General features: G+C 47.8%; 2 protein-coding genes across 2 annotated transcripts in view; one reads left to right on the forward strand and one right to left on the reverse strand.

Annotated features, from left to right (window-relative positions):
- Positions 1-2,909: 2,909 nt before the first annotated feature.
- Positions 2,910-6,110, reverse strand: PIGW (phosphatidylinositol glycan anchor biosynthesis class W). The gene is made up of 2 exons (XM_082861131.1): positions 6,012-6,110; positions 2,910-5,015 (listed from the first exon to the last, which is right to left on the reverse strand). The coding sequence occupies exon 2, from the start codon at positions 5,001-5,003 to the stop codon at positions 3,495-3,497; it is 1,509 nt and encodes a 502-aa protein (XP_082717257.1). The 5' UTR covers positions 5,004-5,015; positions 6,012-6,110; the 3' UTR covers positions 2,910-3,494.
- Positions 6,111-6,735: 625 nt separating this feature from the next.
- MYO19 (myosin XIX) overlaps positions 6,736-26,805 on the forward strand; it is a 34,008-nt gene continuing 13,938 nt past the window's right edge. Inside the window, exons 1-13 of the mRNA XM_082861130.1 lie at positions 6,736-6,809; positions 7,468-7,624; positions 8,793-8,946; positions 12,357-12,495; positions 12,828-12,976; positions 14,793-14,906; positions 21,423-21,555; positions 22,194-22,263; positions 22,813-22,915; positions 23,568-23,664; positions 23,802-23,878; positions 25,545-25,635; positions 26,099-26,270. Of these exons, the coding sequence (XP_082717256.1) occupies positions 8,935-8,946; positions 12,357-12,495; positions 12,828-12,976; positions 14,793-14,906; positions 21,423-21,555; positions 22,194-22,263; positions 22,813-22,915; positions 23,568-23,664; positions 23,802-23,878; positions 25,545-25,635; positions 26,099-26,270 (1,157 nt within the window). The 5' untranslated portion in view covers positions 6,736-6,809; positions 7,468-7,624; positions 8,793-8,934. The remainder of the gene's footprint in view (positions 6,810-7,467; positions 7,625-8,792; positions 8,947-12,356; positions 12,496-12,827; positions 12,977-14,792; positions 14,907-21,422; positions 21,556-22,193; positions 22,264-22,812; positions 22,916-23,567; positions 23,665-23,801; positions 23,879-25,544; positions 25,636-26,098; positions 26,271-26,805) is intronic.

Below are 26,805 nucleotides of genomic sequence, written 5' to 3' on the forward strand. Positions count from 1 at the left end.
GCTGCAGCAAATATTTCATGACTAAGTATCTGCCTCAGAGAGCTTACCTTTAATTAACAAAATAAATGATTGCATAAAAAAGCCAGGGGCTTCCCTGGTGGCGCAGTGGTTGAGAGTCTGCCTGCCGATGCAGGGGACACGGGTTCGTGCCCCGCTTCGGGAAGATCCCACATGCCGCTGAGCCTGCGCGTCCGGAGCCTGTGCTCCGCAACGGGAGAGGGCACAACAGTGAGAGGCCTGCGTACCGCAAAAAAAAAAAAAAAAAAAAGCCAGTTGTTGCCTTTTTTAAATTTCGATATTGGCAATGTGAAGGGAAAGGGTAAAGAATTTTAAAGGCCAAGAAAGAGTGGGCAATCAACAGCAGAAGATATTTTGCTGGTACCTCGTAAAGAACAGTTGGTGTGATGGAGATGTGGTAAATTATCAGCAAAATACCATTCTTTTTCTTCTCTGGGAGGTCAACAATGTGTGAGAAGCCAAGCACAAAACTCTGACATAAATGAGATATGACTAGTCTCCAAGCTACCTGAGTTTAAAAGAAAAGAAGAATATTGATTTGAGAAAAAAAAAAAATATTGATTTGTTCCTTATACTCCTATCTTCATAGACTATACACAAATTCCTAGGGAGCAAAGTATGTTTTTGTATAACTTATACAACCTATTGGACAAGGTGCTCAATAAAAATTGTCATTTTCTGAACACAAAGCTATTAATATATATGTGGTAGACATCCCCAGTTTCTAATTGTGTAAAATTAAAGGCATGGGAATGAGTCACTTACTGAAGGTCATAGGATAAGGTCCTAGACTGGATTATATTCTTCCTTTCTTCTCTTTCCCCCTCGCTTCTCTGTCCTCAAAATTGACAGCTGAAAATTCATTAGAATACATACTGTTGTTTTCACTGTAATAACCACATTGTTTTATGTGGTAGCAAAATCAACAGCAGGATGTTATTTAAATTGCCACAGTTGTCCAGATCTGAGTATCTGTGAATTGGGTTTTCTTTTTCATGACCTGACAGTGGGAAGTTGTGTTCTATCTGTCAAAAACAGAGGTACATTTTCCCCACTAAACAAATTTTAAAGGAAAAATAAGATCCACAAGTTAAAATGTAAGCTCCTTGAGGGCTGGATCTTATTTTCTTTTGTCTCCCCCGGGACCTATATCTGGCCTACTGGAACTCAGTAAATCTTTATTGAATGATCTCTTTCTCTTCTATAAAATCAAGTCAGAATGGTCTTTTTTTTCCTTATTAATTTCTGTTTCTATTAATGCAATTTCATTAGCTTTCTCTTACATGACTTCCCTAACTGGAGGTGGAATAAACACACAGTACATTTCATTCTTAGTTGTGATTCAATGTCTGTAACTGGGAGACAAACTTACTGAGAGATATTTAAGACCTAGGACAAGAAGCAGCAGACCAATTAGACACATGCTCATTGTCATCAAATACTTTAAATTACTATTTTTTTAATGAGAGGACAATATGGTTAGAGCCTCTCAGCCTCCTATGAATGCTTTGAACAGGTAAGTTGTAGGATATTAGCACTGTGACATAGCAGGAAAACCAATCACCTTTCCTAGTCATGCTTAATTTACACACTATAATCTTATTGATTAAATTTCAAGTTTTTTTTTTCAGTCTTTATTGAATTCGTTACAATATTGCTTCTGTTTTACATTTTTGTTTTTTTGGCCCTGAGGCATGTGGGATCCTAACTCCCTAACCAGGGACTGAACCCACACCCACTGCATTGAAATTCGAAGGCTTAACCATCGGACTGCCAGGGAAGTCCCTCAAGTTTTCCTTTTTTTTTTTTTTTTTTTTTGCCGTACGCGGGCCTCTCACTGTTGTGGCCTCTCCCGTTGCAGAGCACAGGCTCCGCACGCGCAGGCCCAGCGGCCATGGCTCACGGGCCCAGCTGCTCCGCTGCATGTGGGATCTTCCCGGACCGGGGCACAAACCCGTGTCCTCTGCATCGGCAGGCAGACTCTCAACCACTGTGCCACCAGGGAAGCCCCAAGTCTTCCTTTTTAATTGAAAATAAAATCTGACTTTTGTTTTTATAGCTATATAACTGTTCAAAAGACTGATTTTTTTAGGGGGAAACTTCTTTTAATAATAGATTACCTCCAAATATAACTGATTGTAGTTAGCAAGGATAAAATGCCACATAAATACCAAATTAGCCATCATCAATATAACAAATTGAAGTAAACTAATTAGTATAATAGTCATATTTGCTGTTTACCCCCACCCTTACCAGCATATGCCCCTCTAGTCCGTAGACACACAAACACTAACTCCTCGTCCCATCCATCAGCTCTAGCTCAAAAAATACCATCTGTGGGGAAAACTTTCTTGACTCTACTGTAAAGTCAATTCTTGATTTGACACTCTTGGCAACCTATACTTTATGACTTAACATAGTTTATAACAGTTGTTTAATGTGTTTCCCCCATTAGATTGCAGGATCCAAGATATCAGGAAATTTTTGCTTATCATCCCTAGCAGAAAGTAGGCTAAAAAAATGACTAGTTTTGCCTTGAGGCAACAGCTTTGTCTCAAGGCAAAACTATTGTCTCATTAATTATGAAGTATATAAACCACAACAAATAATTCCATCTATTCTATGGAGGATTTAACTGTTTTCTGACTTTTTAAGTATTTGATTTTAAACATTTGCTTTCTTATACTGAGGTTTCTTAAAGACTAAAATTGAGCAGTAGTGTTGACAGTTCCACAACTGAGATTTTAATGTAAATGTTATAAAATACATACAATAAAAAATACAGAATAATAGGTGATATAAGATGGAAAGTAGGGGCTTCCCTGGGGGCGCAGTGGTTAGGAATCTGCCTGCCAATGCAGGGGACACGGGTTCAAGCCCTGGTCCAGAAAGATCCCACAGGCCACGGAGCAACTAAGCCCGTGCACCACAACTATTGAGCCTGCGCTCTAGAGCCCGCGTGCCACAACTACTGAGCCCGTGAGCCACACAACTACTGAAGCCTGTGCGCCTAGAGCCCGTGCTCCGCAACAAGGGAAGCCACCGCAGTGAGAAGCCCGTGCACCGCAACGAAGAGTAGCCCCCGCTCACCACAACTAGAGAAAGCCCGTGTGCAACAATGAAGACCCAACACAGCCCAAAATAAAATAAATTTATTTTAAAAAAAAAAAGATGGAAAGTAAAAATCCTCCTCCTCACCCTCCAATCTTCCAGTATCACAACTGTAAACACAACAGTTTCTTTAAAATACTGAAATTTATAAATATTCTAACAAGTCAAGAGGCTTTGTTTCTTCTGTATTGGTTTGTTTTACATGGTGTTGAGATACATTTAAAATATTAAGCATCACTACTGTTAGAGTAGGAATGAAAATTTTATAATAAAATACACTTAACACTGAGTTGCCAAAAGCCCATTTTGTATTTATTCTTCCTCATTAAAATAACATTGCTCAAAACATATACTACCTGTACTGATCACCAAAATTTTACCGTCTTATCTTGCAAGTGCAGCACATATATAACTAAGCAGTTGGTAAACATGTAGAGATTGAGTACAAATAAGGCCCACAAGGTACTGCTGTGTAATGTATCTACCAACAGGTTGACTAGGCCAGTTGTTACATTTGACAGCAAGAAAAAAATTAACTGGTTTCTGTTCATTGCTGTGATTAAACAAAGAGTGGGTTCCTTTCTTTCAGCTTCAGAGACTAGAGATTCTGAATACTTTCTATTTGCAGCAGGTGACTGGATAATTTTCCAAGAACATGGTACTGTTGCCCCTTTAATTAGAAATTTGGCAAAATTCAAAATTATATCACCCAGTAATAAACTACTAAGAAGGATCAGGCAAGAAGCAACTATCCAAATACAAAAGGCTAAATTGGCCATTCTTCGAGATGCTACTTCTACATTTACCTGAACTATGTAAAGAGATATGAAGAAGCCAATAGCTGTCAATAGAATACAACATGCTACTTTTATCCAGTCTTTGATATGTGATCTTTTTTTAAGTACGTATGATCCTGTTTGAACACCAGCCATGTGTATTGCCACATACCCCAAGGTAGAGCTTATTCCTTCTCGGTTGGCATTTAATAAACCAACCCTTGTGCCACTGCCATCACTGCCATACAAAATTAACCTTTTCAGTGGGGTAAAATCAAGGGCTAGCTGGTAGAATACAGTAATGCTGATGGCCACAATCCAGGATTTATTTAGGGGAAAAATAATCAAAAGCAGTGATGTTATCAATTTCACAACTATTAAGGTAAAGAAAAAGTTCCAGTGAACTCCATACTCAGTTAAATGTTCCTGATAGCCTATGGATTTTATAATGACTAATCGTCCCACTCCTAGGAAGACTAATGGCCAAACAGAGTACAATGACTTTGTAAGATAAAGTCTGGACCCTTTTGTATATTTTCTCCTAACCTCTGGACAAACCATTGCAGTCCCAAAAATGAAGCCTCCTACTCCAAAATCCATTGCTCCTGTCCCATAGAGCTCGGTTTTGGCAAATCTTCTGGGAAAAAGAGGGAAGTCCACAGCCAAAATGGCAACAGCAGTAAATGCACTGTTAATTACACGGAAACAGGAGATGGCTGGAATGTATTCTGATTCTATACTGATTTTCAAGAATTTTTCAAGGATTTTCCCGACAGGCATTCTGGCATAGCAAGTTCTCCTGCAGTATGTTTCATAGAGCAGCCCTGCCCCAAAGATAATTACAATGAGATACTCAAGGAGGACAAATGAAGCGAAAATGGTCAAAGTGGTCACCAGGGGAACTATCAGGAAAGCAAAGTCAATGAAGAATCGAGTTCTCCAGGTATGTGAAGAACAACATAAGTGCTGTGAGACAATGATCAGGAGCCCTCTACACAGGATACAGAGTGCAGGTAAGCACAAGCCCTCGGTGATTTCCAGCACGCTCGTTCCATTGTGGTTACTGACAAAAGCTTCCTTCATCTGCTTTTGAGACATTTTTTCTTCTTCCTGTGAAAACAAGAGCAAAGGGATGGGGCTAATCTGGCAGTCCAGTAGTTAAAGACTCTTTGCTTCCATTGCAGGGGGCACGGGTTTGATCCCTGGTAGGAGAACTAAGATGCATTTGTGGAAAGCAACGTTCCTGTGGAACTGGCATATATATGTACATGACTTGGTAATTTGCATAAATATGCACCTGACTTGATTTTACTCTTATTCCTGAGTTTCGGAGCAGAACCTAGGACTTGCGATTCCCCTTACAAGGACTGCTGGAAGAAGCCTAACACTAATATCTGAGGATAAGAATGTCATACTAATAGTATGAAATTACTGGATAAAATGTTATAGCTATTCTCAGTATAAGGCAGACTCACAAAGAAAGTGAATTTGAGATACATAACCTGAGAGTGGACTCACGGTAGGATAGAAGTTCCTACTACAAAGTATGTAAAGGTCATGAAGATAATATAATGAAAATTGAATATACCTCACTAATGATTTAGAGTCAAATCTGAGACGGGAGGAGAAGAGGGACAGGGAAAGAGAAGGTATTTAAGTATACTTTGGAGTTGGGGGCCCGGGTTTCTGTCCTGAGCCTCTCTGAACCTCCTGCCTCTAGTACAAAATGCGAATCCTCCAGTTATCTCCTGAGCCCCGGGCTACTCCTTACCTCATTTACAGGTTAAGGTGTAGGTAGGTAGAATGGATGCTAATCGTGGAGGAGGAGTAGGGGCCGTAAAGTACACACTAGTGTTAATTGTTTTAAAGGGATATAAAACACCTCTCTGCCACATATCCATGTCTGAAACGTGGCACCTGGGAAGAACACATTTGTTGGCCAAACAAGAACCATATTGAATAAAAGAACGCATGCATGCGTAATGGCCTATCTGGGCCCAGCAGCATTACCTCCCGAGAACAAATCGATCCAAACCTGCTGGCCTTTAAAAATAAAAGAGCGCTTTTCCCGACAGACACGCGCCCCGGCCGCGCCGGCCGTTATACCTCACGTGTTCCTGGTGGTCTCTGCGCCCAGAGGTAGAGGGACCCGTAAGAGTGCCGGGGCACGGGATACCCCCGCAAGGGCGGGACACGCGCGAGCCAGCCGCTTCCGCCTCCCGAACAGCGCTTCCGGCCGACGCCGGGCGGCCTGCGTTTCTGGGCCGGTCCCCCGCGCGCGTCCCCGCCCACGAGGGTGCGCGTTTCCCACGCCCTGCAGGCTCCCCGTGCGCGTCCTTCCCTGTCAAGGGCTTGCCTAGCCCAGGTGCTCTCGGGCCTTGGCCTCCGGCAGGTCGGTAAGACGAGCTCGGGCGGGAAAGGCGCTTCCCGCACCTCACTATTGGCCCTCAGACCCCACGGCGAGGCCTCGTCAGTGGGGGGTGGGGGTGGCCAGGGCGCCTGGTCTCCCTACGGCGAGACCCACAGCCCCGTCAGGGCCCGGAGGCCCTGAAGCCCTCCCTCTCTTCTCTTCTGCATCTTACCCCAGGTTCTCAGAATATTTTGTCCTGGAGCAAGCCCCCAACTCCGGATGCCGGCGCCCCGGACGAGCCACGTGCGCCCCGCGCAGCGAGTGCGCGCCCCGCCCCAAGGGAGGAGCGTGCCGGCTCCCAGGCACTTGGCCCCAGCTGCAGCCCGCGGCTGCGACCCGGCGTTCCCTGCTTTTCCTCCTTTCCGGCTGGCTCCTGACCCCGCCTCCGCCCACCCCTACCCGGGCTCTTCCCGCCGCCTCACCCGGCCCGCCCGTCTGCCTTTCCAGTCTGGCCGGCGGGGGCCGCACGCTGGGCGGCTCAGGCCGTGGGACCGGTGAGTGCCACCCCCAGCCGGGTCCGAAGCCCTTTGCGTGCCCGAAGGGACAGGGGAGGCCGGTGGGCCCCCGCGGCGCTGGGGAAGAAGGGGGGCGTCTCTCCCTCCCCTTTCCAAAGCGCCGTTTCCCTTCCCTTTGCCTTTTCTTTTTGACCCTCTCGTATCCCAGGAAGAGGTAGCCCAGCTCTTTGCCTTTTTCCAGAACAAGAACCTTTCATAGTCACTCACCACCGAGCCGGCAGGAGGCGGCCCGGGGTAGGGGAAAGGTCCCGCTCCTCTCCTCTCCTTGGCTAGGGACCTGGGAGGGGGCGGCTGGCCCCGGGAGGCGTCGGGGCAGCCGTGCCCTTGGCTGGGGTCACGTCCACCTTCCCAGGAAGGACATACTGTCCCCGTGCCAGGTGCTTCCGGAGCGGCATCCCAGCCCTGGGCCCGACGGGCACCTCGCGGGGACAAGGAGTGTCCGTTCCCGCCGGGAACCTGGGGGCGGGGCTCCCAGGACCCTTACCCTGCTCTTCTTGTCTGCCCTCCCACTGTCGTCTGAGCCGAGGAGAACCGGAGGCTGGAGGGGAGGAGGGAGGGGGAGAGCTGTTGTTCAGGTTGCCACCTGCTCTGACTAGGGGTTTTCATCTATTCATTATCGTCTCCCTCCTGCCCACAGTGGTCACTCCCTTACCAGAAATTCTTGGCTGGTAATCGCGAAGCCGACAGGGAGCAAGAGCTGGGAGAACTGGAGAGAACCGCTCTAATCTGACTTGATTCTGGCAAGAAGTGGACCCTGCGTCATAATAACCAGCATTTGCAAAGCGGTCTCAGAGGTACTATCCCATTTGATCCTTAACTCAGCATTGTGAGGTCTGGGTATTAGTAGTCCTTTTTGCAAATGAGGGAACGGAATAAGGCTGCTTTTGAGGGGTTGTGGGCTTTGGATTCTAACCCTACAACCTGTTGTGTTCCCCTCTGATCCTCTCTCTTAAGATGAGCTTCTAGTTGAGGGAACTTTGTTGGCCTTGAGTCTCTGGAGCCCTCTGCATGGCTGTCCCCTGGATGGGATCCAGCCAGTGTCCAGGGTGAATGTGTCCACCACAGTCCTGATGCCCTCTTCTGACTGAATTGTCGTTTTTCCAGTTTCCATGGCAGCCCCTATCCCTGAGGTCTTTCAAAGGCTGGATGTATTCAGGGGCTCAAGAAAGTCTCCACCAAGGTCAATTCATTACTGACACCCCTCATTCTCATCCTCATCCTTCCTTGCTGGGGAGGTGTGAAGCCTGGGAAATTCCAGGTCTATGAGTCACTTACAGTTTTTCAGAGATTGGCCTAAGCCCAGCTTCACAACACCGGCTCTCTCGGACGGGTTCCCCTCCTCTGAAATCTTTGCCTTCTTAAAGTTGACACCGAACTGTTCCACTTGATTAGTGCTTCCAAATGGATCCTGCATCTTTAGTCCTAACAATATTTCCCCTCTGAATGAATATTCAGAGTTGTACTTTGTAGGGTGCTTTCACCTGGTTGCCCTTCTCTGCCACTCCCTGTGAGGTAGACAAGATGAGGAATGAAGGTGCATGGGGAAGGTGTGATGGCTTACCAGTGAAGGACTGAGCTGTGGCTTCCGTCCCACACAGCAACCCCACTGACTACTGACGGTACTAAGATAGGACATTTCTGTGTGCTGGAGAGGATAGGGCACGAGGCATCTCTGTCTTCCGGTGTCCTCATCCTGCATGGCACGCTGACTCAGAAGATTTGCAGCCCCACCTCACACCCCGTAGTAAAACTGGCCCTGAAGGAGCCCAGGGCGCCTCTGGAGGCTCCTGTAAGTTTCCCCTGTTCCCTCATCGGCAGGGGGCGGCACAGACTCTCCCTCTCTGCCCAGGCTCACCCGGGTTCTCATTTTGGTTCTTCCTGCTTGGTGTGAGGAGCAGGAGTGAGTCACCCTGGAGAAGCCGTCACCTGTGTGTGCCCCTTGTCTTCCCTCTCATGCCACAGGCTCTAGGGTGATTCGTCTCAGAGATTCCTCAAGAACTGAGCCCTTTGCAGGACTCATGCCCCAGCCTGTGCCCCCATGACCAGGTGGATAGCACTCCTTGTGCCTGCGACCCAGAACCCTGGCTGACCACATTGAAGCAGGATGCTCCAGCAGGTAAACCCTCACCCTTCGATAACCCTGGCCCTCAGGCACCTGAGGCACCTCCGCATCTTTCATTTACCTGAATGAAGCTTCCACTGCTCTGACCTGGAAAGAAGGGAAAGACCCCTTAAAGGTCTTTCTTCTTTTCTGTCTTCAGATAGTCATTCCAGTGCCTTTCACCTGTTTCCAAGAAGCTCTTCCTGATACCTAATTTGAATCTCCCCTGTTGTGGTTTTTAGCTCTTTTCCCTGGGATGGGTAAGATGGGCTGGGTGAGGGAATCCTTAGGGCGTTTTGGTGACCTTACAAGCCTGAGCTGGTGAGGGAGTCCTGAGAGATGTCCCTCACAGCCTGAGTTATTAAGGCAAGTGGAAGGCTGTGGCCTCCAAGAGGAGGTGTTCCTTGAAGCTGAGTCTTAAAGAATAAGTAGGAATTGGGACTTCCCTGGCAGTCCAGTGGTTAAGACTCCGCCCTCCCACTGCAGGGGGCACGGGTTCAAGCCCTGGTTGGGGAACTAAGGTCCTGCGTGACATGCAGTGTGGCAAAAAAAAAAAGTAGGAATTAGCCAGGTGGAGAAGGAAATAAGCAGTTCAGGCCAAGAGGTCAGCCTGTGCAAAAATGTGAGAGAAGAGGACCTAGGTGGAAATACACAAGAATTCTGATGAATGGATCATGGAGTCCACGGTGGGTTGCTGTAGGGACTTGAAACCTGCCCTTACTCCAGGCCTCAGCCTCTGAAAGGCTCCTATGGCCCCCGTCCTGCCCTTCACTGTGGAGCCCTATCTCATACCCATATCATCCTTCACATGCACCTCTTGGTCCAAAGACAATGCCAGTAGATATTTGCTGAATTTGTATTTACTGAGTGTTGCCACTGGCCTGAGGCAGATGATTCCTGCCCTTTAGGAGATCATGGTCTAGTGGAGTCCTAGGCAGGTAAGGCAGGATAACTGAGAGTGAGGTCAGCCAGCCTCAAGGGAGTTATGGTAGACTCTGCTACTTGACCTTCTCCCAGCCTTTTGGCTGATGAAACAGGCTTGAAGGCTGGAGAGAAGCATGCAGGACAGTCATCTGCTCTGGGCTTTTTTTATTGTCCATTTTTGACTTATTTCTTATTTAAAAAGCAGTGACATTTATCGTAACTGTACTAGCAGCTGCTCTTTGTTGAGCCCTTGCTGTATAGTAGGCACTGTACTAAGCATTTTACACATATAGTTTTGTTTAGTCCTTGAGAAAGATACCATATTATATATATAGTGCTATTATATCCCCATTTTGGAGATAAGGCTCAGAGCAGTTAAGTGACTTATTCAAGGTCAAGTTCATTATAAGCAATGTGGGAAATATAGGTAAGCAAAAAGAACATTAAAGTTACCCATAATTGTACTGCCCAGAGATAACCGACATTTCAGAGAATATCCTAGATTTTTTTCCGTAAATATGTATTTTTAAAATATTTAAAGGTATCATTCTCTTTGTAACCTGCTTTCTTCCATTGTAAGGATGTACTATAATTTAAGCTACTATTTGGACATTTGGGTTATTTTCAATTGTTTTGCAGTTGTAAATGTTTCTATATATACTGAACATTTTTATGACCTTTGCATAGGATCATGTTCTAGAAGAAGAATTGCAGGCTTAAGGGACATACGTAGTTTTAAGGCCTTTAATATATTATTGCCTAATTAGAAGGACTGCTTTTAACAAAATTATATTATAATAGCTAACTTTTGGTGGAAGAGACCAGATGCCTTTTCTAAATACTTTATGTGCTTGTTAGCATCTATGAGGTAGATGCTACCACCATTCCCATTTTACAGATGAGGAGAATTGAGGCACAAAGAGATTAAGAAACTTACACAAGATTATACAGCTAGGAAGTGGTAGAATCAGGATTCAAACCCAGGCAATCTAGCTTTCAAGTCCAAGTCAAGGACCATGATACTCAGCTGCCTCTCTGGAAGGATAAGAGCTGTTCATAAATTATGGATGGGGGACTTCCCTGGTGGCGCAGTGGTTAAGAATCCGCCTGCCAAAAAAAAAAAAAAGAATCCGCCTGCCAGTGCAGGGGCATGGGTTCGATCCCTGGTCCAGGAAGATCCCAGATGCCATGGAGCAACTAAGCCCGTGCGCCACAACTACTGAGCCAGCGTGCTGCAACTACCGAAGCCCATGCGCCTAGAGCCCGTGCTCCGCAACAAGAGAAGCCACCACAGTGAGAAGCCCGTGCACTGCAACGAAGAGTAGCCCCCACTCACCGCAACTAGAGAAAGGCCGCGCGCAGCAACAAAGGCCCATCGCAACCAAAAAAAAAAAGCAAAAAAAAAAAAAATTATGGATGGTTTTGTGAGTGATTTTCTTTTTTCCCCTAGAGCAGAGGGATTCGCATAGACCCAGTCATGCTCTGACCTTGGCAGTTATCCTGGAGGCCAAGAGCCTGCTCTGTACATTCATCATCGTGGGCCCAAGTTCAGAGAACACGCAACATCTTTGGAAAGAAACTTATTACTGGGCCTCTCAAATGACACTTGCCTCCTTGGCTTGAGGGTTTGAACTCTAAGGTTAAGTAGTATCATTAGAAACCCACACATGTTATATCACGGACCCCTTCCTCCAGAAGCAGATTTCAGCCAAGTTACTGTCTTCTTTTATTATCCACACCATCTTTCCTGCAGCCCCCAGAGAGAAAAGAGGAGCAATGGGATCACAGGAGGAAAACAGGGAGAGGAAACATGTGGAAAGTGTTGGCATCGAGGATGGGCAAGGGAGAGGGAGAAAGGGCCGCTTCCCCTTGGTGCTCGTTCTTGGCCTCATCTGACTTCTGAGCCAGGCTTCTTCTCAAGTAGACCAGGGCAGCAGGAGCTAATTAATTAACCAGGCTAAATTTAAGCCCCAAGAGGCGGCTGCTGAAGGCATGGGGCTACCTCATAGCTGAGTTTTCATCTCAAGCTGAATGGTCTCTTTCAAAAAAGGGCCAACCCATGGTTCTTTTCCTTTGCAGTTCTCCTGTAGCAGCCCCCCACCTTGGGCCCCACCCCTGCCAGCCCAGTAATGCTGGTAGCTGGCCCGGCTAGAAGCTGGAACTCATGGCAGAGGAGAGGGGATTGCATTTATTGATTTACTGAGTACATGTTATGTGGCAGGCACTTGACTAAGTGCTTTGTATATGTCTTCTTATTTTTCTTCCAAATAGCCCTGTGAATTGATTTTATTTTTCCTAATCTACAAATAAAGAAGCTGTGGCTCAGAGAGGTTAAGTAACTTACCGAGTCTCACAGGCCTAGTAAGTGGCAGAGCTGAAGTTTGAACAACCAGGCTATGATACTAGAGGCCTGTTCTCTTTCTGCTGTACAGGCCCCCACCCTTATGTAGCTGCCAGCTGGTCTGAGTCCCAGCTCTCCTGGCCCTGTTACTCCCTCCCAGGTTAATGGCCACAGTTCAGGCTCTGATGCCCACGGCGGGGGATCCCTCAGAGAAGATTTGCAGGAGTTCCTGGGCGGGGAGGCCCCGCTGCACCAGCTGGATGACCTCACCAAGGTGAATCCTGTGACGCTGGAGACAGGTATGGGCCCCCCTCTCCTCGAGTGTGCCGTCTCCAGGGGGTGGAGGTGTGATGAGGGTATTCAGCACTGCTGCCCCTGGCCAGCCTAAGGCAGGCAGGACTCCTGACCTGGAGCCAGACCTCTGCCTGGAAGCTGCCCCCGGGCTCCCCAGTGCAGCCTTTGCTCCAGATGTGGGGCTCGGCTTAATTAGATCTTGTACCTACTCTTCAGGGAGCTGCTGGGATCTAATGGCTCTTGGCTAATTGCAGAGGGAGCGCTGTTAGGCGGGTGTTTGTATGTGCAGTTATGTCTCCATTTGAGCCAGAGTTTGCTAAAGGCACCTCTGCCTCAGTCCTGAGGTGTCTGCAGGCCCGGTACATGGCAGACACGTTCTACACCAGCGCTGGCTGCACCCTGGTGGCTCTGAACCCCTTCAAGCCCATCCCTCAGCTCTATTCACCAGAGCTGATGCAAGAGTACCACGCTGCTCCTCAGCCCCAGGTAAGACTCACCGCTGCCTGTGGCCTCAGGGCTCCCCCTCCTCCCCTAGGCTACCCTGTCCTTATCCATGTATTCACCAGCCAGGTAGTCATTCAGAGTCTACTGGTGCCATGGCCCTGCCCACCAGGAGCTTACAGAAGTTTGGACATATACCAGTAGGTGCAAAGTTGGAGATAAATATTTGTTCAGCTGATTTTGGAACTTAAAATAGGGACATAGGACAGGTGATTTTTATTTTCTTTGTAAGTTTATTAGTAGGAAAGACTTTATAAGGGTACGTTTGTGTATTTAACAAACCACTCTTTTGGGAAAAGGATAAAATGACATGTGATAAGGATTGCCCTAAAAAATTCAGCACATGTTTATCTCCACTGATTGGAATACCAAGTAACTTCTTTTTTATATAAATTTATTTTATTTATTTATTTTTGGCTGTGTTGGGTGTTCGTTGCTGTGCGCGGGCTTTCTCTGGTTGTGGCGAGCGGGGGCTTCTCTTTGTTGCGATGCGCGGGCTTCTCATTGCGGTGGCTTCTCTTGTTGTGGAGCACGGGCTCTAGGCTCGTGGGCTCAGTAGCTGTGGCTCGCGGGCTCTAGAGCACAGGCTCAGTAGTTGTGGCGCACGGGCTTAGTTGCTCCGCGGCATGTGGGGTCTTCCCGGGCCAGGGCTTGAACCCGTGTCCCCTGCATTGGCGGGCAGATTCTTAACCACTGCACCACGAGGGAAGTCTGCCAAGTAACTTCTTGTGGAGGTGAAGATGGAGCTGGTGCGGCAGGGAATAGACCAGTTGATGTTAAAGTGCAGGGAGAAGCAAGAGCAGACTTGCTGGCCAGAGGGAGGTATTGCAGAGAGAGGCAGGAGATGAGATAAGCCAGGACTGTTGAAGGGTCTGATGCACCATAGCAGGCAGAGTGTCCACAGAGGTTCTTCATCAGGCGTGGGGGTGGGGCTGTGAACGGAGCCGACTGTGGGGATAATTACCTTGGAAGTTGGGGGAGTTGGGTTCAGGAAAGTGAGACAGGAGACAGAGGACAGTTGGAGGCTTTGTAACAGTCCAGGTGGGAGGTGGATGGGGTGAGGGCAGGGGGGAGAGAGGGACGGTTCTGACACCATCCAGAGTGATGTCCTATCAGTCATTCCCGGCCAGGTGGTGCTGCGCGGGCTGTGCGTTGTGCAGGTTGCCTGGCTCACGCGTGGTTAGTGTACAAGTGGAAGCCAGGAGAGGCCTGGCCAGAGAGCCCATATCTGACCGACTCTCTGCTTCCTCAAAGGCAAAGCCATGTCCTGGTCCCCTCTGTTTCCTCAGTGCCCAGCACATTGAGGGCAATTAATACTCGTTGATGGAAAGGAGAACAGTGACTTTGGAATTCAAATCACATGGCTGCACTTATTTGCTGTGGGGACTTGAGAAGGTTATTTAACCTGTCTGAACCTCAGATTTCTCATCTATAAAATATAGTTAGCTATCCAACTAATGTACAGACTTCTTAGGCAATACCTTGTAAGAAAGTTCTTGCAAATTGCAAAGTACAATAACATAAAATAATAAATAGCAGAATAAGACTGTTGAGGTAAGATAAGATGGGAGGATAAAGTGTTAATGTCATAGACTGGTCAAGGCCAGCACTGCTTCCAAACTGAGAGAAGATGAATGGGTAAAGCCCACAGTTGGGCTAACATTGTTACTTCCAGGAAATTTTTCTAGACAAAGCCTCTGCCACTGCTGTGGGCAGGCTCCCCATCTCAGCCGTCATTGGATCAACTACTCCTTGAAGATAGGCGTTTGCTCGCATGACCTTTCACCCCTTGATGTTTCAGAAACTGAAGCCCCACATCTTCACTGTGGGTGAACAGACCTACAGGAATGTCAAGAGTCTGATGGAGCCAGTCAACCAGTCTATTGTCGTCAGTGGAGAGAGTGGTGCCGGGAAGGTAAGAGGGCCTCTTTCCCACCCTGTCAACTTCGTGACTGGCTGGACGGGCAGGGAGGCAGAGGAGGTCACTCCTTTTGGATTCAGTGTGCAGCAGTGGGTGGGAGCTGGGCAGGAAGTCAAGAGGCAGGGTTCTAGTCCAGGCTCTTCCATCGGCTCTGCCGTAACCCTGGGTGAGATTCTTTTTTCTCTGAGCCTTCATTTTCTCATTGAAGGACTCTCTCAGCTCTGACACCATTGGAAACAAAAGTCAGTTGTTGGGGGGTTCCAGCATAGTGCTTAAGAGCACATCAGAAAGATATTTAGCTTTTGCAAACCTCATTTCTTTCACGTGTAAAATGGCAGGGAGGGAAAGACCAACATAACTCATGGGACTTCTGTGAGAGTTAAATGAACTAGTGCGCATAAGGCACTTGGTGGCATGCTGGGCACGTGGAAGCACTCCTCCAAAAGTAGTTAGGGTTCCAATAAGGAAGTAGCCCACCTGCATCTCTGGGTTGCCTTTGATGGCAAGGGCAGTGCATTGGGCCAGCTGTGGGGAACCACAGAATCTCCTGATGTGGTCATGTGGTCCCTAGGTGGCAAAATCTTAATAGGTGAGACAGAATGTTGTACAAGGATGAGTGAGGAGTTGCACGGCTGGTCAGAGGAGGCTGCTGGCCCAGGCCTCACCACCTTCTCATCGAGCCTCACCAGCCACCCCACCCCTTCCTCAGCATTACCTTCACAAGGGATTCTTTGGACCATAAAGCCCCTCTGCCTACACTCACATGTGAAAGCATTGCTGAGCACTGAGCACCTGCCAGGTTCTAGGCTCTGGGCTAGCCAGTAAGGAGTGGCAAGGGGAGGAACAGAGGAAAAATGCAACGTCTGGCTTTCAGGGGTCTCTTAGCTCACTGGGAAAGACAGACAAGGAAACAGATGGAGACAGCAAACTGTAGGGATGAGGGCTAGGACTTGGGTGAAAAGGGGATCTTTGAGAGCTATATCAAGGTCGCCGGTGTAGTGGGCTGATGCCCAGCTCCTGGATGAGCCCATTGTCCTCCAGAATTGCTCTGGGCAGCTGAGGCTGGACCTGGCCCTAGACCCGTGCAACCAGAGCTCAGTAACCCTTTATTGAACAGCCACTGTGGTCGTGGGCTGGGCCTGGTATCCTTTTCAATTTTAATTAATTAATTAATTAATTAATTTTTCTTTTTTTTGCGGTACGCGGGCCTCTCACTGTTGTGGCCTCTCCCGTTGCGGAGCACAGGCTCCGGACGCGCAGGCTCAGCGGCCATGGCTCACGGGCCCAGCCGCTCCACGGCATGTGGGATCTTCCTGGACCGGGGCACGAACCCGTGTCCCCTGCATCGGCAGGCGGACTCTCAACCACTGCCCCACCAGGGAAGCCCTAATTTATTTTTGATAAATAGTAACATAGTGACATAGCTCAAAAATCAAGCAATACTACAAGACTTACATAAAAAAAACAGCAACCCTGCCCCATATCTCTCAGTCATGCTTTCACATCTTTTAGCAGTTTGTTTGGGTGTCTCCATCCATATTTCTAAACAACATGCTTATATTATTAGTTATTGATTTTTCAGTTTTGACCTTATCTGTTCATTTCCTACTTTGATGAGGATTTAGCCCTTTTTCCCTGCCCCCAAATACATACATACATATCACGATTTCTGGGTAAGTTAACATATAGTACTTGTAATTACAAGTATGTATGTATTGTTCCCAGCAGAGCCCTGTAACATACTATGATTATATTTCTTTTCTTGTGTAATTTTTCTTTGCCTCTACTTAATAATTGCCCCCACTTTTTCACTTGTTTAGTTTCTATATACCTATTATTAATTCATTATCAAACTTGTCACCAAAACTGGAAAACACCTACCCAACAGGTGCTTTTTTTTTTTTTTTTTTTTAATCGCACCGCTTCCAGGATCTTAGTTCCCCAAGCAGGGATCAAACCCGTGCCCCCTGCAGTGGAAGCACGGAGTCTCAACCACTGGACCGCCAGGGAATTCCCTCAGGTGTTTTTTTTTTCTTGGCGATGCCCTTCCTAGAGTTCTCATGTCTCCTACTCGCATCCAGACTGGTGGCTGCCAAGGGCTGCTGCCACACAGCTATTACCTGGGAGCTGTCTGCCTCACTCTGGGGATCCAGATTGTCCTCTGTTCTATGATAAATCTCTTGCTGTTGGAGCCCAGTGGATTCCTCTTCATCCTTTACTGCCTTGTTTTATGGAGCATATTCTTCAGTAGCTTCCCGACAAAGGTTCCTTGGAGGGCATATTTTTGAGTTGTTGCACATCTGCAAATGTTTATTCTGCCTTAATTTGACATGTTGGCTGGACATTATAATTTCAAATTGGAAATCATTTTCTTTCTGAATTTATAAGTTATTTTCTTATATATTCTTTTGAGTGTTGCTGTTGAAAGTCCCAATCCATAAATGGTGATTTGTGTTTTCTTTCCGAAAGTTTTTAGGGTCGTCTTTTTTATCCGTAGGTATTGAAATTCACAGTGGCGTGTCTTTTCTCACTTGCTGTTCTGGATACTTTATGTGTGTCTTTTTAACCTTGAAACTCATGTCCTTCAGTTTGGGAAAATACTGTATCTGTTGATAATAATTTACTCCCCTTGTTTTCCCTTTCTGGAATTCGTATTAGTAGGAAGTTTGATAAATTGTCTAATATCCTGTTTTTCTCATCTTTTCTTCTATCTCTTAATATTTTGTCCTGTCTTCTGGGAGATATTCTCTACCCTTCAATCCTTTTGAGTTTTGAATTTTTATTAAAAATTTTAATTCTAAGAGTTCTTTCTTGTTCTCTGAATATATTCTCCCCCCAGCATCCTGGTCTTATTTCTTCTCTTATCTTTGAGGATATTTCATGATTTTTACTTGTTTTCTGTTCCTTTCATTTCTATTTCCAAAATTCATTTCTGTTTCCTTCTAGTTCCTTTTCTTCCTTTGTTGTGATATTTGTCATTCAGGTAAAAGAAGTTTACCAAATAGTTAATGATCCTTGAATTTCTGTTCATACTTCAGAATAAGGCATTAAGCAACTGATTAGAATCTCTTATGTTTATGGACAGGAGGCCTCACTATGGATAGCTTTCTAAACTGGTGGGACCCTGAATGTTCATAACTTGTTTTGTGAGCTTGTCAGTATGTCCAGAAAAGATTCTTCCAATCTCTTCATGAGAGAGGTGGAAACTATAGTTAAGTGGAAATGATAAAAGCATGAACAACTCTTATTAGCAGACTAGACATGCAGAAGAATACATCAGTGAACTTGAGAGTGAGTCAATAGAAATCAAAAAATAAAGAGAAATTTGGGGAATTCCCTGGTGGTCCGGTGGTTAGGGCCCGTGCTTCCACTGCAGAGGGCACGGGTTTGATCCCTGGCTGGGGAACTAGGATCCCACGTGCCACATGTTGTGGCCAAAACAAAACAAAAAAGAGAAAATTGAAAAACAAAAAGAAAAGCACATTCAGGAGCCTTGGTACAATATCAAATGGTTTACCAGACTTGTAATTGATGTCCCAGGAGAAGAGAGAATGTGGGTCAGAAGTAATATCTTAGAAAATTAGCAAAAGATAACAAGCACAGATCCTAGAAGCTCAGGAAACACTAAGTAGGATGCATACAAAGAAAACACACCTAGGCACGTTATAGTCAAATTGCTGAAGGCAAACATAAGGAAAAAATCTTAAAAAAAAAAAAAATCTTTAAGGAAGCAGGAAAATATAATAAAGAGGAACAAAGATAAGAATGATAGGGACTTCCCTGGTGGCGCAGTGGTTAAGAATCCATCTGCCAATGCAGGGGACACAGGTTCGAGCCCTGGTCCTGGAAGATCCCACATGCTGTGGAGCAACTAAGCCCACGCACCACAACTACTGAGCCTGTGCTAGCCCGTGAGCCACAACTACTGAAGCCCGTGCACCTAGAGCCCGTGCTCTGCAACGAGAAGCCACCGCAATGAGAAGCCCGCTCATGGCAACAAAGAGTAGCCCCCGCTCACCACAACTAGAGAAAGCCCGCGCGCAGCAATAAAGACCCAACGCAGCCAAAAAAAATGAATGAATGAATGAATAAATAAACTTTTAAAAATCATTCTTTCTAAGGTGAAGATAGTAACAATTTATTGTAGAGGTACAGTGGAATCATAGAAGTACACAATTCAACCAGAGGCAATAAAAGGAGAAAAAAGTAACAAAGATCACATGGAACAACTCAAAAAGAAATAATAAGATGGTAGATTTAAACCCAACCATAGCGATTATTAAATGTAAGTGGACTAAACTCTTCAATTAAAGACAGAGAATGTCAGAGTGGTTTTCTTTAAAAAGGCAAGACTCAAATTGTATAATGTCTTAAAGAAACCACCATAAAGATGTAGATAGGTTCAAAGTAAAAGAATAGGAAAAGATACATCATTCCAACACTAATCAAAGGAAAGCTGAAGTAATTATATTAATACGCAAAGCAAAAACAATTGAAAGAAATAAAATCAAAATTAATAGTTTGATATTTGTGCATTCTTTTCAAGTACACATGGAACTGATATGGGCTATCTTCTGAACCACAAAACAAATCTCAATTTGAAAAGATTAAAATACAAACTGTTCTCTGCCCTGAGTAGAATTGAACTAGAAGTAAATAACAAACATACCTAGAAAATCCCAAAGCGTTTGGAAATTAATACCTTTCTAAATATCCTTTGGGTCAAAGAAGCAATCACAAGGGATATTAGAAAACACTTTGAACTGAGTGAATATTAAAGCAAAACACATCAAAATTTGTGCTTAAAAGAAAAAAGTAGTGCCTAGTAGGAAATTTGTTATAATGTTGAACACTTATATTCGAAAACAATAAACTCAAATAATTGACCTGAGCCTCTACCTTAAACTAAGGGAAAAAGAATAAAGTAAACCCAAAGTAAGCAGAAGAAGGAAATAAAGTTAAAAAAAACCCCAGTAAAATAGAAACAAAAATAATAAAGCAAGTGAAATCTATGGTTATTTCTTTGAAAAGATTAATAAAATCTAGTCAAACTTAGAAAGACAAATTACAAATGTCAGAAATGAAAGAATAGGCATAACTAAAGATCCTACAGATAAGAGGTTTTTATTAACTATTACAATAAATTCTACAATTTAATAAAATGGAGAAATATTTTGAAAGACACAAACTGCTGAAGCTCACATAAGAAGAAACATATAACCTGAATATCTAAATCTATGAGACAAATTTAAGTCATCGTTAAATATCTTTCCTCAGGGCTTCCCTGGTGGCACAGTGGTTAAAAACCCACCTGCCAATGCAGGGGACATGGGTTCAAGCCCTGGTCTGGGAAGATCCCACATACTGCGGAGCAACTAAGCCCGTGCACCATAACTACTGAACCTGCGCTCTAGAGCCTGCAAGCCACAACTACTGAAGCCCATGCGCCTAGAGCCCGTGCTCCGCCACAAGAGAAGCCACCACAATGGGAGCCCACGCACCACAACGAAGAGTAGCCCCCACTCGCAACTAGAGAAAGCCCGCGTGCAGCAACGAAGAGCCAACGCAGCCAAAAATAAATAAATAAATTAATTAATTAAAAAGAACTAAAGGAATAAGACACAAAAACACAAAGGGAACAGGAGAGACATGAGGAGTGAGAAGTAACACAGCATGGATATGCAGGGGGCCCTGAGTCTTCAAAAAAAAAAAAAAACTTTCCTCATAGAAAGCTCCAGGCCCAGGTGCCTTCACTTTATGGATTCTACCAAGTATTTAAGGAATTAATGTTACCAGTTCTATACAAATTCTTTCAGAAAATAGCAGAGAGGGAGCACCTCCCACCTCAGAGGGAGACCTAAAAGAATTTACCAAAAAAGCTACCAAAAAGACCCAAAACCAAACAAAAACAAAGGTAAAAACCTGTAGTGCGGTGTAGGGAGTTTATCAAGGTGACAGGGTACAGTCAGTATATTAAAATCTATTGTTTCTCTGTCCTAGCAATGAACAAATGGAAATTAAAATGAAAATAGACCTCATCTCAGGTGATTAAAAACAAAACAGTGAGAATTTTGTAACTAGATTGCCTTGGTATAAATCAGAGCCCTATCATTTACTAGATATGTACTCTTCAATAAAATTTAAATTTTTTCTATGCCTGAGTTTCATCATTTTGAAAACAGGTAGTATGTAATTGCATCTGTGTCTGTAGGGTTGGCAAGAAAATGCATGGAAAGTCTCCTTAGGTCAGTAGCCTGCTCAGGTCAGGGTGGGTTGTCCTCCTCTGCCCCAGCCCCCCTTATTTCTTAAATGCATCCTCAGGAGCTAGGAGAAGCAGAAGTAAGTGTCCCCATTTCACAGATGGGGAAGTGCCTTGCCCAAGGATACAGTTGAACTCAGCATTCACCCTTTGGTCAGCAACGTACATGGTGGAAAAGAGGGCTGTATCAGGCAGGCTCAGAAGTGGGAGGGAACGTGGACACAGCTCCCACAGGGCTGTTTCTGCCACAGACATGGACGTCCCGCTGCCTTATGAAGTTCTACGCTGTGGTGGCCGCGTCACCCACATCCTGGGAAAATCACAAGATTGCAGAGAGGATCGAACAGCGAATCTTGAACTCCAACCCTGTCATGGAAGCTTTCGGTGAGCTTGGTGTCCTCGGCACAGTACCTCAGTCCCATTTCCTCTGGGATTTGCCACCTTCCAGGGAAAGGAGTAGGGTTCTCTTTAGGAGAGGGGTGGAGGATAGTTTATCATTCACTGCCGTGGATCCCCAACTTCCTCCCAGGTACCCTTAGCCTCCTTCCAGTAGAGGTGACGTCACTCTGTCGTCCCCTCCCTCTAGCCTAAGCAGGTGTAGCAGTGGTGCTGGAGAGGACCTTCTGGCTCACCCAGTCCAAGCCCCATCCTTCTGAACAGCTTCCTGATGGTTCAGGGAAGGGGACTTGTCTAAGGATGCACAGCAATTAGTGTCCATGTTGGCACTCTAGACGTTGTGCCTTACCGTCTGCCTCAATAGTAACAGCTTGTTTTTGATCCTTCTTCAGAGAAAATAGTCCCTGACTGCCTAGATTGGCTCTTTCCACTTCATTGCCAGGAAGTTTTAACTCAGCTGAATCGTATTTGCTAAAGCCCGAGTGCCCAGTCCATAGTCCTGTCCCTTGTGACATGGAAACCAACAAAGGGGCCTTTAGGTGACTTGAGGATAGAGACCTGGCCCCGGCAGACCTGAGGCCACCTTAGCCCCTGGGGACTCTGTAAACACAAGGTGTGATCTGTAGGGAACGCGTGCACACTGAGGAATAACAACAGTAGCCGCTTTGGGAAGTTCATCCAGCTCCAGCTGAACAGGTAATCTCTGCTGCCATTCTCTGTGCCAGTCTGGCTGCTGGGGGCAGGGGAGTGTGACAGTGGCTGGGACAGTGCCCCGCCTGGGCCACCCCTGTGGGCAGAACTCAGCTCCTCCTGGCATGTTTTTATGTGTGATAAGTGAACCTGAGGGTGATCTTTGAAGCTGGAGAACTCTAACTCCTCCAGCCTGAGGGACCCTGGGGCAATGTGCCTGTGGAGCCCATGTGTTCTGACTTCTACCCTTGCTCAGAGACTTCTAGCTAAACTGCCACCTCTTGGCCACACCTCTGAGCTTGAAGCTGGGGCTCTGTTCCTGCCTCGGGATGGGGCAGAATAATGTACAGAGGCCTCGGTCCTGCCCCTGAGCTGGTTGGAGGGCAATGTCCCGGACCCCCAACCAAGGACTTGCTGAGTGGTCCCTAGTCCTCACAACCCCCATTGCCTAAGTGGAAGAGTTGGGGGAGGTTGCAGTCTGGCACACAGTAAGTGCCCAGTAAATGTCCATGGGATGAACAGGCAACTAATGGGCTCCAGCTTGCTTGTACCCAGGGCCCAGCAGATGACTGGAGCTGCAGTTCAGACCTACTTGCTAGAGAAGACTCGAGTGGCCTGTCAGGCCTCCAACGAGAGGAACTTCCACATCTTCTATCAGGTCTGTACCAGGTGGGGCCCACAGCTGCCCAGATGCAGGGCGGAGGTGGGTCTGTGCCCCTAAACCTTCCCCTCCCTGCCTTGCTTCATGCCTGCCTGTCCACCTGGTTTCAGCAATGCCACCACTTATTCCTACAAACTTTATGTAACACTTCTGCCACACACTGGGTCTTGGGTCCCAGGATGGTTTTGGCATGGGAACGTGCTTGCCTTCTCTGTCAGATCAGAAGGTCCTTGAGGCTGGGACTCTCTCCACAATGGACACTCTCACTCTCAGATGGAGGGTTGTCCTCGAACGGCAACTGGGAACAAGGACCTCCCTAGACTGTGCCTCCTCCATCAGACTGGGGGACCCCCAAGGCATGGGTAGTACGTCTCCCTGCTCTCAGATTGGGACTGGGGGCTCCCCAGGTGGAGTTTTGCTTTCTTCATCAGACTGCAGACCCCCTCAGTGAGTTTTTTTGCATCGGGTGGAGACGCCCAGAACTGTTCGCTGCTGCTTTTGCCCCCCTGCCTGCCCTGGGCTCTCTACGGGAACCTCTCAGCCTTGTGACATTGCTGCCGTTTCTCACTGCTCTCATCCCAACCCCAGGCTTACACAGGCCTAGGCTTCCCCAGCACCCCCAGCTCAGCCCCTGTCCCCGTCCCCACAGATCTGCAAAGGAGCCAGTGCGGACGAGAGGCTCCAGTGGCACCTCCCTGAGGGAGCCGCCTTCTCCTGGCTGCCCAACCCAGAGAGGACCTTGGAAGGTAGGGGGAGCCTTACCCAGCACCCTGGGCTGGCCCGGCAGCACCCACCCATCCGACAGGGCCTGCCTCCCTCACCCCTTGCTGCCCCTGCTGACCTCTGGTCCTGACTCTGGGCTGTGACTTGGATTCCTTTTCAGAGGATTGTTTCGAGGTGACCAGGGAGGCCATGCTTCATTTGGGCATCGATGCCCCCACCCAGAACAACATCTTTCAGGTCAGAGGAAAAGCCACACCACTGACATGTGGCAGCGGTGATGGGCAGCCCCTTTCATAGGGCCCTTCTCTCAACGTGTGAGACTCTTTTCCTGAGGATCTAAGATGTTAGGCCCCACTGCACAATCTCCAAGGAGTCGCCCGCCTCTCTGTGAGGCTGAGCCTGGAGACCGAGGGTCAGGGTGGACGGGGGCAGAGAGGACAGTGGCAGGGCACATAGTGCTATAGAACAGGCCAGCACAGTGACCCACAGAGGTCAAAGGGCAAAGTGCCTGGGTCAGTTATTGCTCCATTAATCAGAATAGAGAAACGATGCTGCCATGTGGTTGTCTAGTGTGTTAAAAGTTTTGAAATCATGTTCACACCTCTTAGCTCGCTTGGTTTTTTTCAACAGCCCCATGGGTATGGAGATTATTCCCATTTAATGCTTGAGAAAACTAGAGACCTGCCCACGGCCAGACAGCACTGAGTGCTGCAGATAGAGTTTGTACTGGACGTAGTAATTCCGACTTCCCACCCTCTTCCTCTTCCTCCTGGGACACAGTGCTCACCCAGAGGAACTGGGCCCCTCTCATCCCCACTGGTAGTCTCCCTTCTCCCATCTTTCTCCTCACTCCTGCGGAGCGGCGGGAGGGGATCTGTAGGATTGGCTGGCAGCAGAGACAGGGATGCCGCTCCAGGGAGACGGCAGTGCAGTGGAAGGAGACCTCCACCTCCACAAGGGGGCTGCTCAGGCTGTAGGGGGAGATCGCAGCCAGTATGGGTACTGCCAGCCAAGAGCTTGGCCAGAGGGACAGCACATAGGACAAGTTGACAACAATAGGAGTCTGGACAGGAGTGCTGTCTTGAGGGTGGCATGACCTTGTGTCCCAGCCACACTGCCCATCAGCACAGTAGTTTTCTCCTGAGGTGGGTTGTGGCCTGAAAGCCAGTAGCATATGGGCACACCCTTTCTGGGACCAGACAGGGATGGTAGCAGAGGCCCTGCTCTACCGATACCAGGTCCAAAGGTTTCCAAGTTGCTGGACCCAGGGGTCCCCTTTCTACAGCCCCTGGAGCCTCATCCATGTGGGTCATTGAGTGCGAAGGCAAGGGAGCACCCACTGGACAGAGACCAAGATCACAGATCCTGCCCTAGGCTGGGCTGTCAGAAGCCCAACAGTGCTGAGAAAGAGCCAGAAGGAGCCAGAGCCAAGCCCCCAGCAGCCACACAGAGGTGGGGCCGGTCCACGAGGAACAGGAGTGGGCTTCCCACACGGTCTGCCCCTGGAGTCGGGGGGCAGGGGCGCAGACTGTGGGTGACGTGGCGGCCCCGGTGGCTGCCCCGGGAGGGGTCTGAAGTTGAATTGCCTGGGTTCTCATCCTGCCTTTCTCCTTTACCAATTGTGTGGCCTCGGGCTTGTGATTTAACCTCTCCCCATCTCATCTATTATCATGGGCACCACCATAGCACATGCCTCATTGGTTGTTGAAACGACTACAGGAAATGATGCATGTAACTTGTGTAGAATTGGGTCTGGCCGAGTCATGGAGTAAGGGGGCAGTAATTGAGAGCTGTTATTATTCTGTTATCATAATTCTCATATTCAGCAGGAGAGAGACCCTTCCCAGGCTGGGCTCCAGCCCTTGAGAAGGGGCCCACTTCGTGTCCTCTCCTGCCCCCTCAGGCCCTAGCTGGACTGCTGCACCTCGGCAACACCCGGTTTGCTGACTCCGGGAACGAAGCCCAGCCCTGCCCACTGATGGATGACGCTAAGTGTGAGTGCAAGCATGGGGGCCCTGCACCTCAGGCTTTGGTCAGACACCCAGGGAGCAAGGCAGGCCCTGCCGGAAAAGAGGCAATATTTGGTGGGATCGGGTGGGAGGGAGGCCAGAAGGTGAAATTTGGAATCAGTGCCCTTGAAGCCATAAGCTATAGGGCTCTGCCCTGGAGAAGTTACTCCTCACCCCATCTCTGCTGCAGCAGATAGCATCACCCACATCTTACAGATGAGAAAACGGGAGTTGCAGGGTTTATAAGGTGGTTTATCCCACTCATGGCCGTGTGGACTCGCACACAGAAGCCCTGGGTTCAAGTCCTGCCTCTGCCTTGGCCAAGCCTCCTCACCCACCTGCACCTGGGTTCACTCTGCCCCATTGGGTGGGTCGTGGTTCCACTGTGATGACTTCACGGGGCCTTGTGCAGAGGGATGTTTGGATGGAGGGTGTTTGTGCCTCCCAGGCTCTGTCAGGACATCGGCCTCACTGCTGCGGCTCCCAGAAGACCCTCTGCTGGAGACACTGCGGATTCGAACCATCAGGGCAGGCAGGCAGCAGCAGGTGTTCCAGAAGCCCTGCTCCCGGGCCGAGTGTGACACCCGCAGAGACTGTCTGGCCAAACTGGTCTATGCACGGTGAGTGCTCTGGGCCCTGCCCTCCTCCCAGGCCCCCCCATCTGGAGTTGGAACAGACCCCTTAGGCAGTACGGCTGGGCCCAGGGTGAGGGCTGCCAGATAAAGCAGCCGGGTTCCCTGCCCTTCTCCCCAGACCCTTGGGGCAGGAGGGAGTGGCTCCTGGGCTTTCCCCGAGCAAGGCACTTGGCTTGATTCCGGACTACTCTATGTGGAGAAGTTGCCACCTGGCCTAGATTCAGCATGTTATTAAAGTACAGGAGCCTGCCTTGACCTTGGTGATAGGTGAGGAAGGCCTGCCTGCTCTGCTGGCAAGGCCAGCCCCAGAGGTGATGTGGGTCCCTCCCAGGTCCAGGTGCAGACCCATGGGTGAATAGGCTCCTCTGTCTCTGTGTGCCCTTGTACTCTTGGTAGTCACCTGGGGAATTTGATAGATGGTGGTAGAGCCAGAAGCTTTGCCCACAGTCTTGAGCAACACTGTGCAGCAAGTGGAGCCCAGAACAGGGGGAAGGCGGGGGTCCTGTCCTTTTCCTGTTGG

The sequence above is a fragment of the Leucopleurus acutus genome (assembly GCF_964270905.1).
Source record: "Leucopleurus acutus genome assembly, chromosome: 19".
Taxonomy (NCBI): domain Eukaryota; kingdom Metazoa; phylum Chordata; class Mammalia; order Artiodactyla; family Delphinidae; genus Leucopleurus; species Leucopleurus acutus.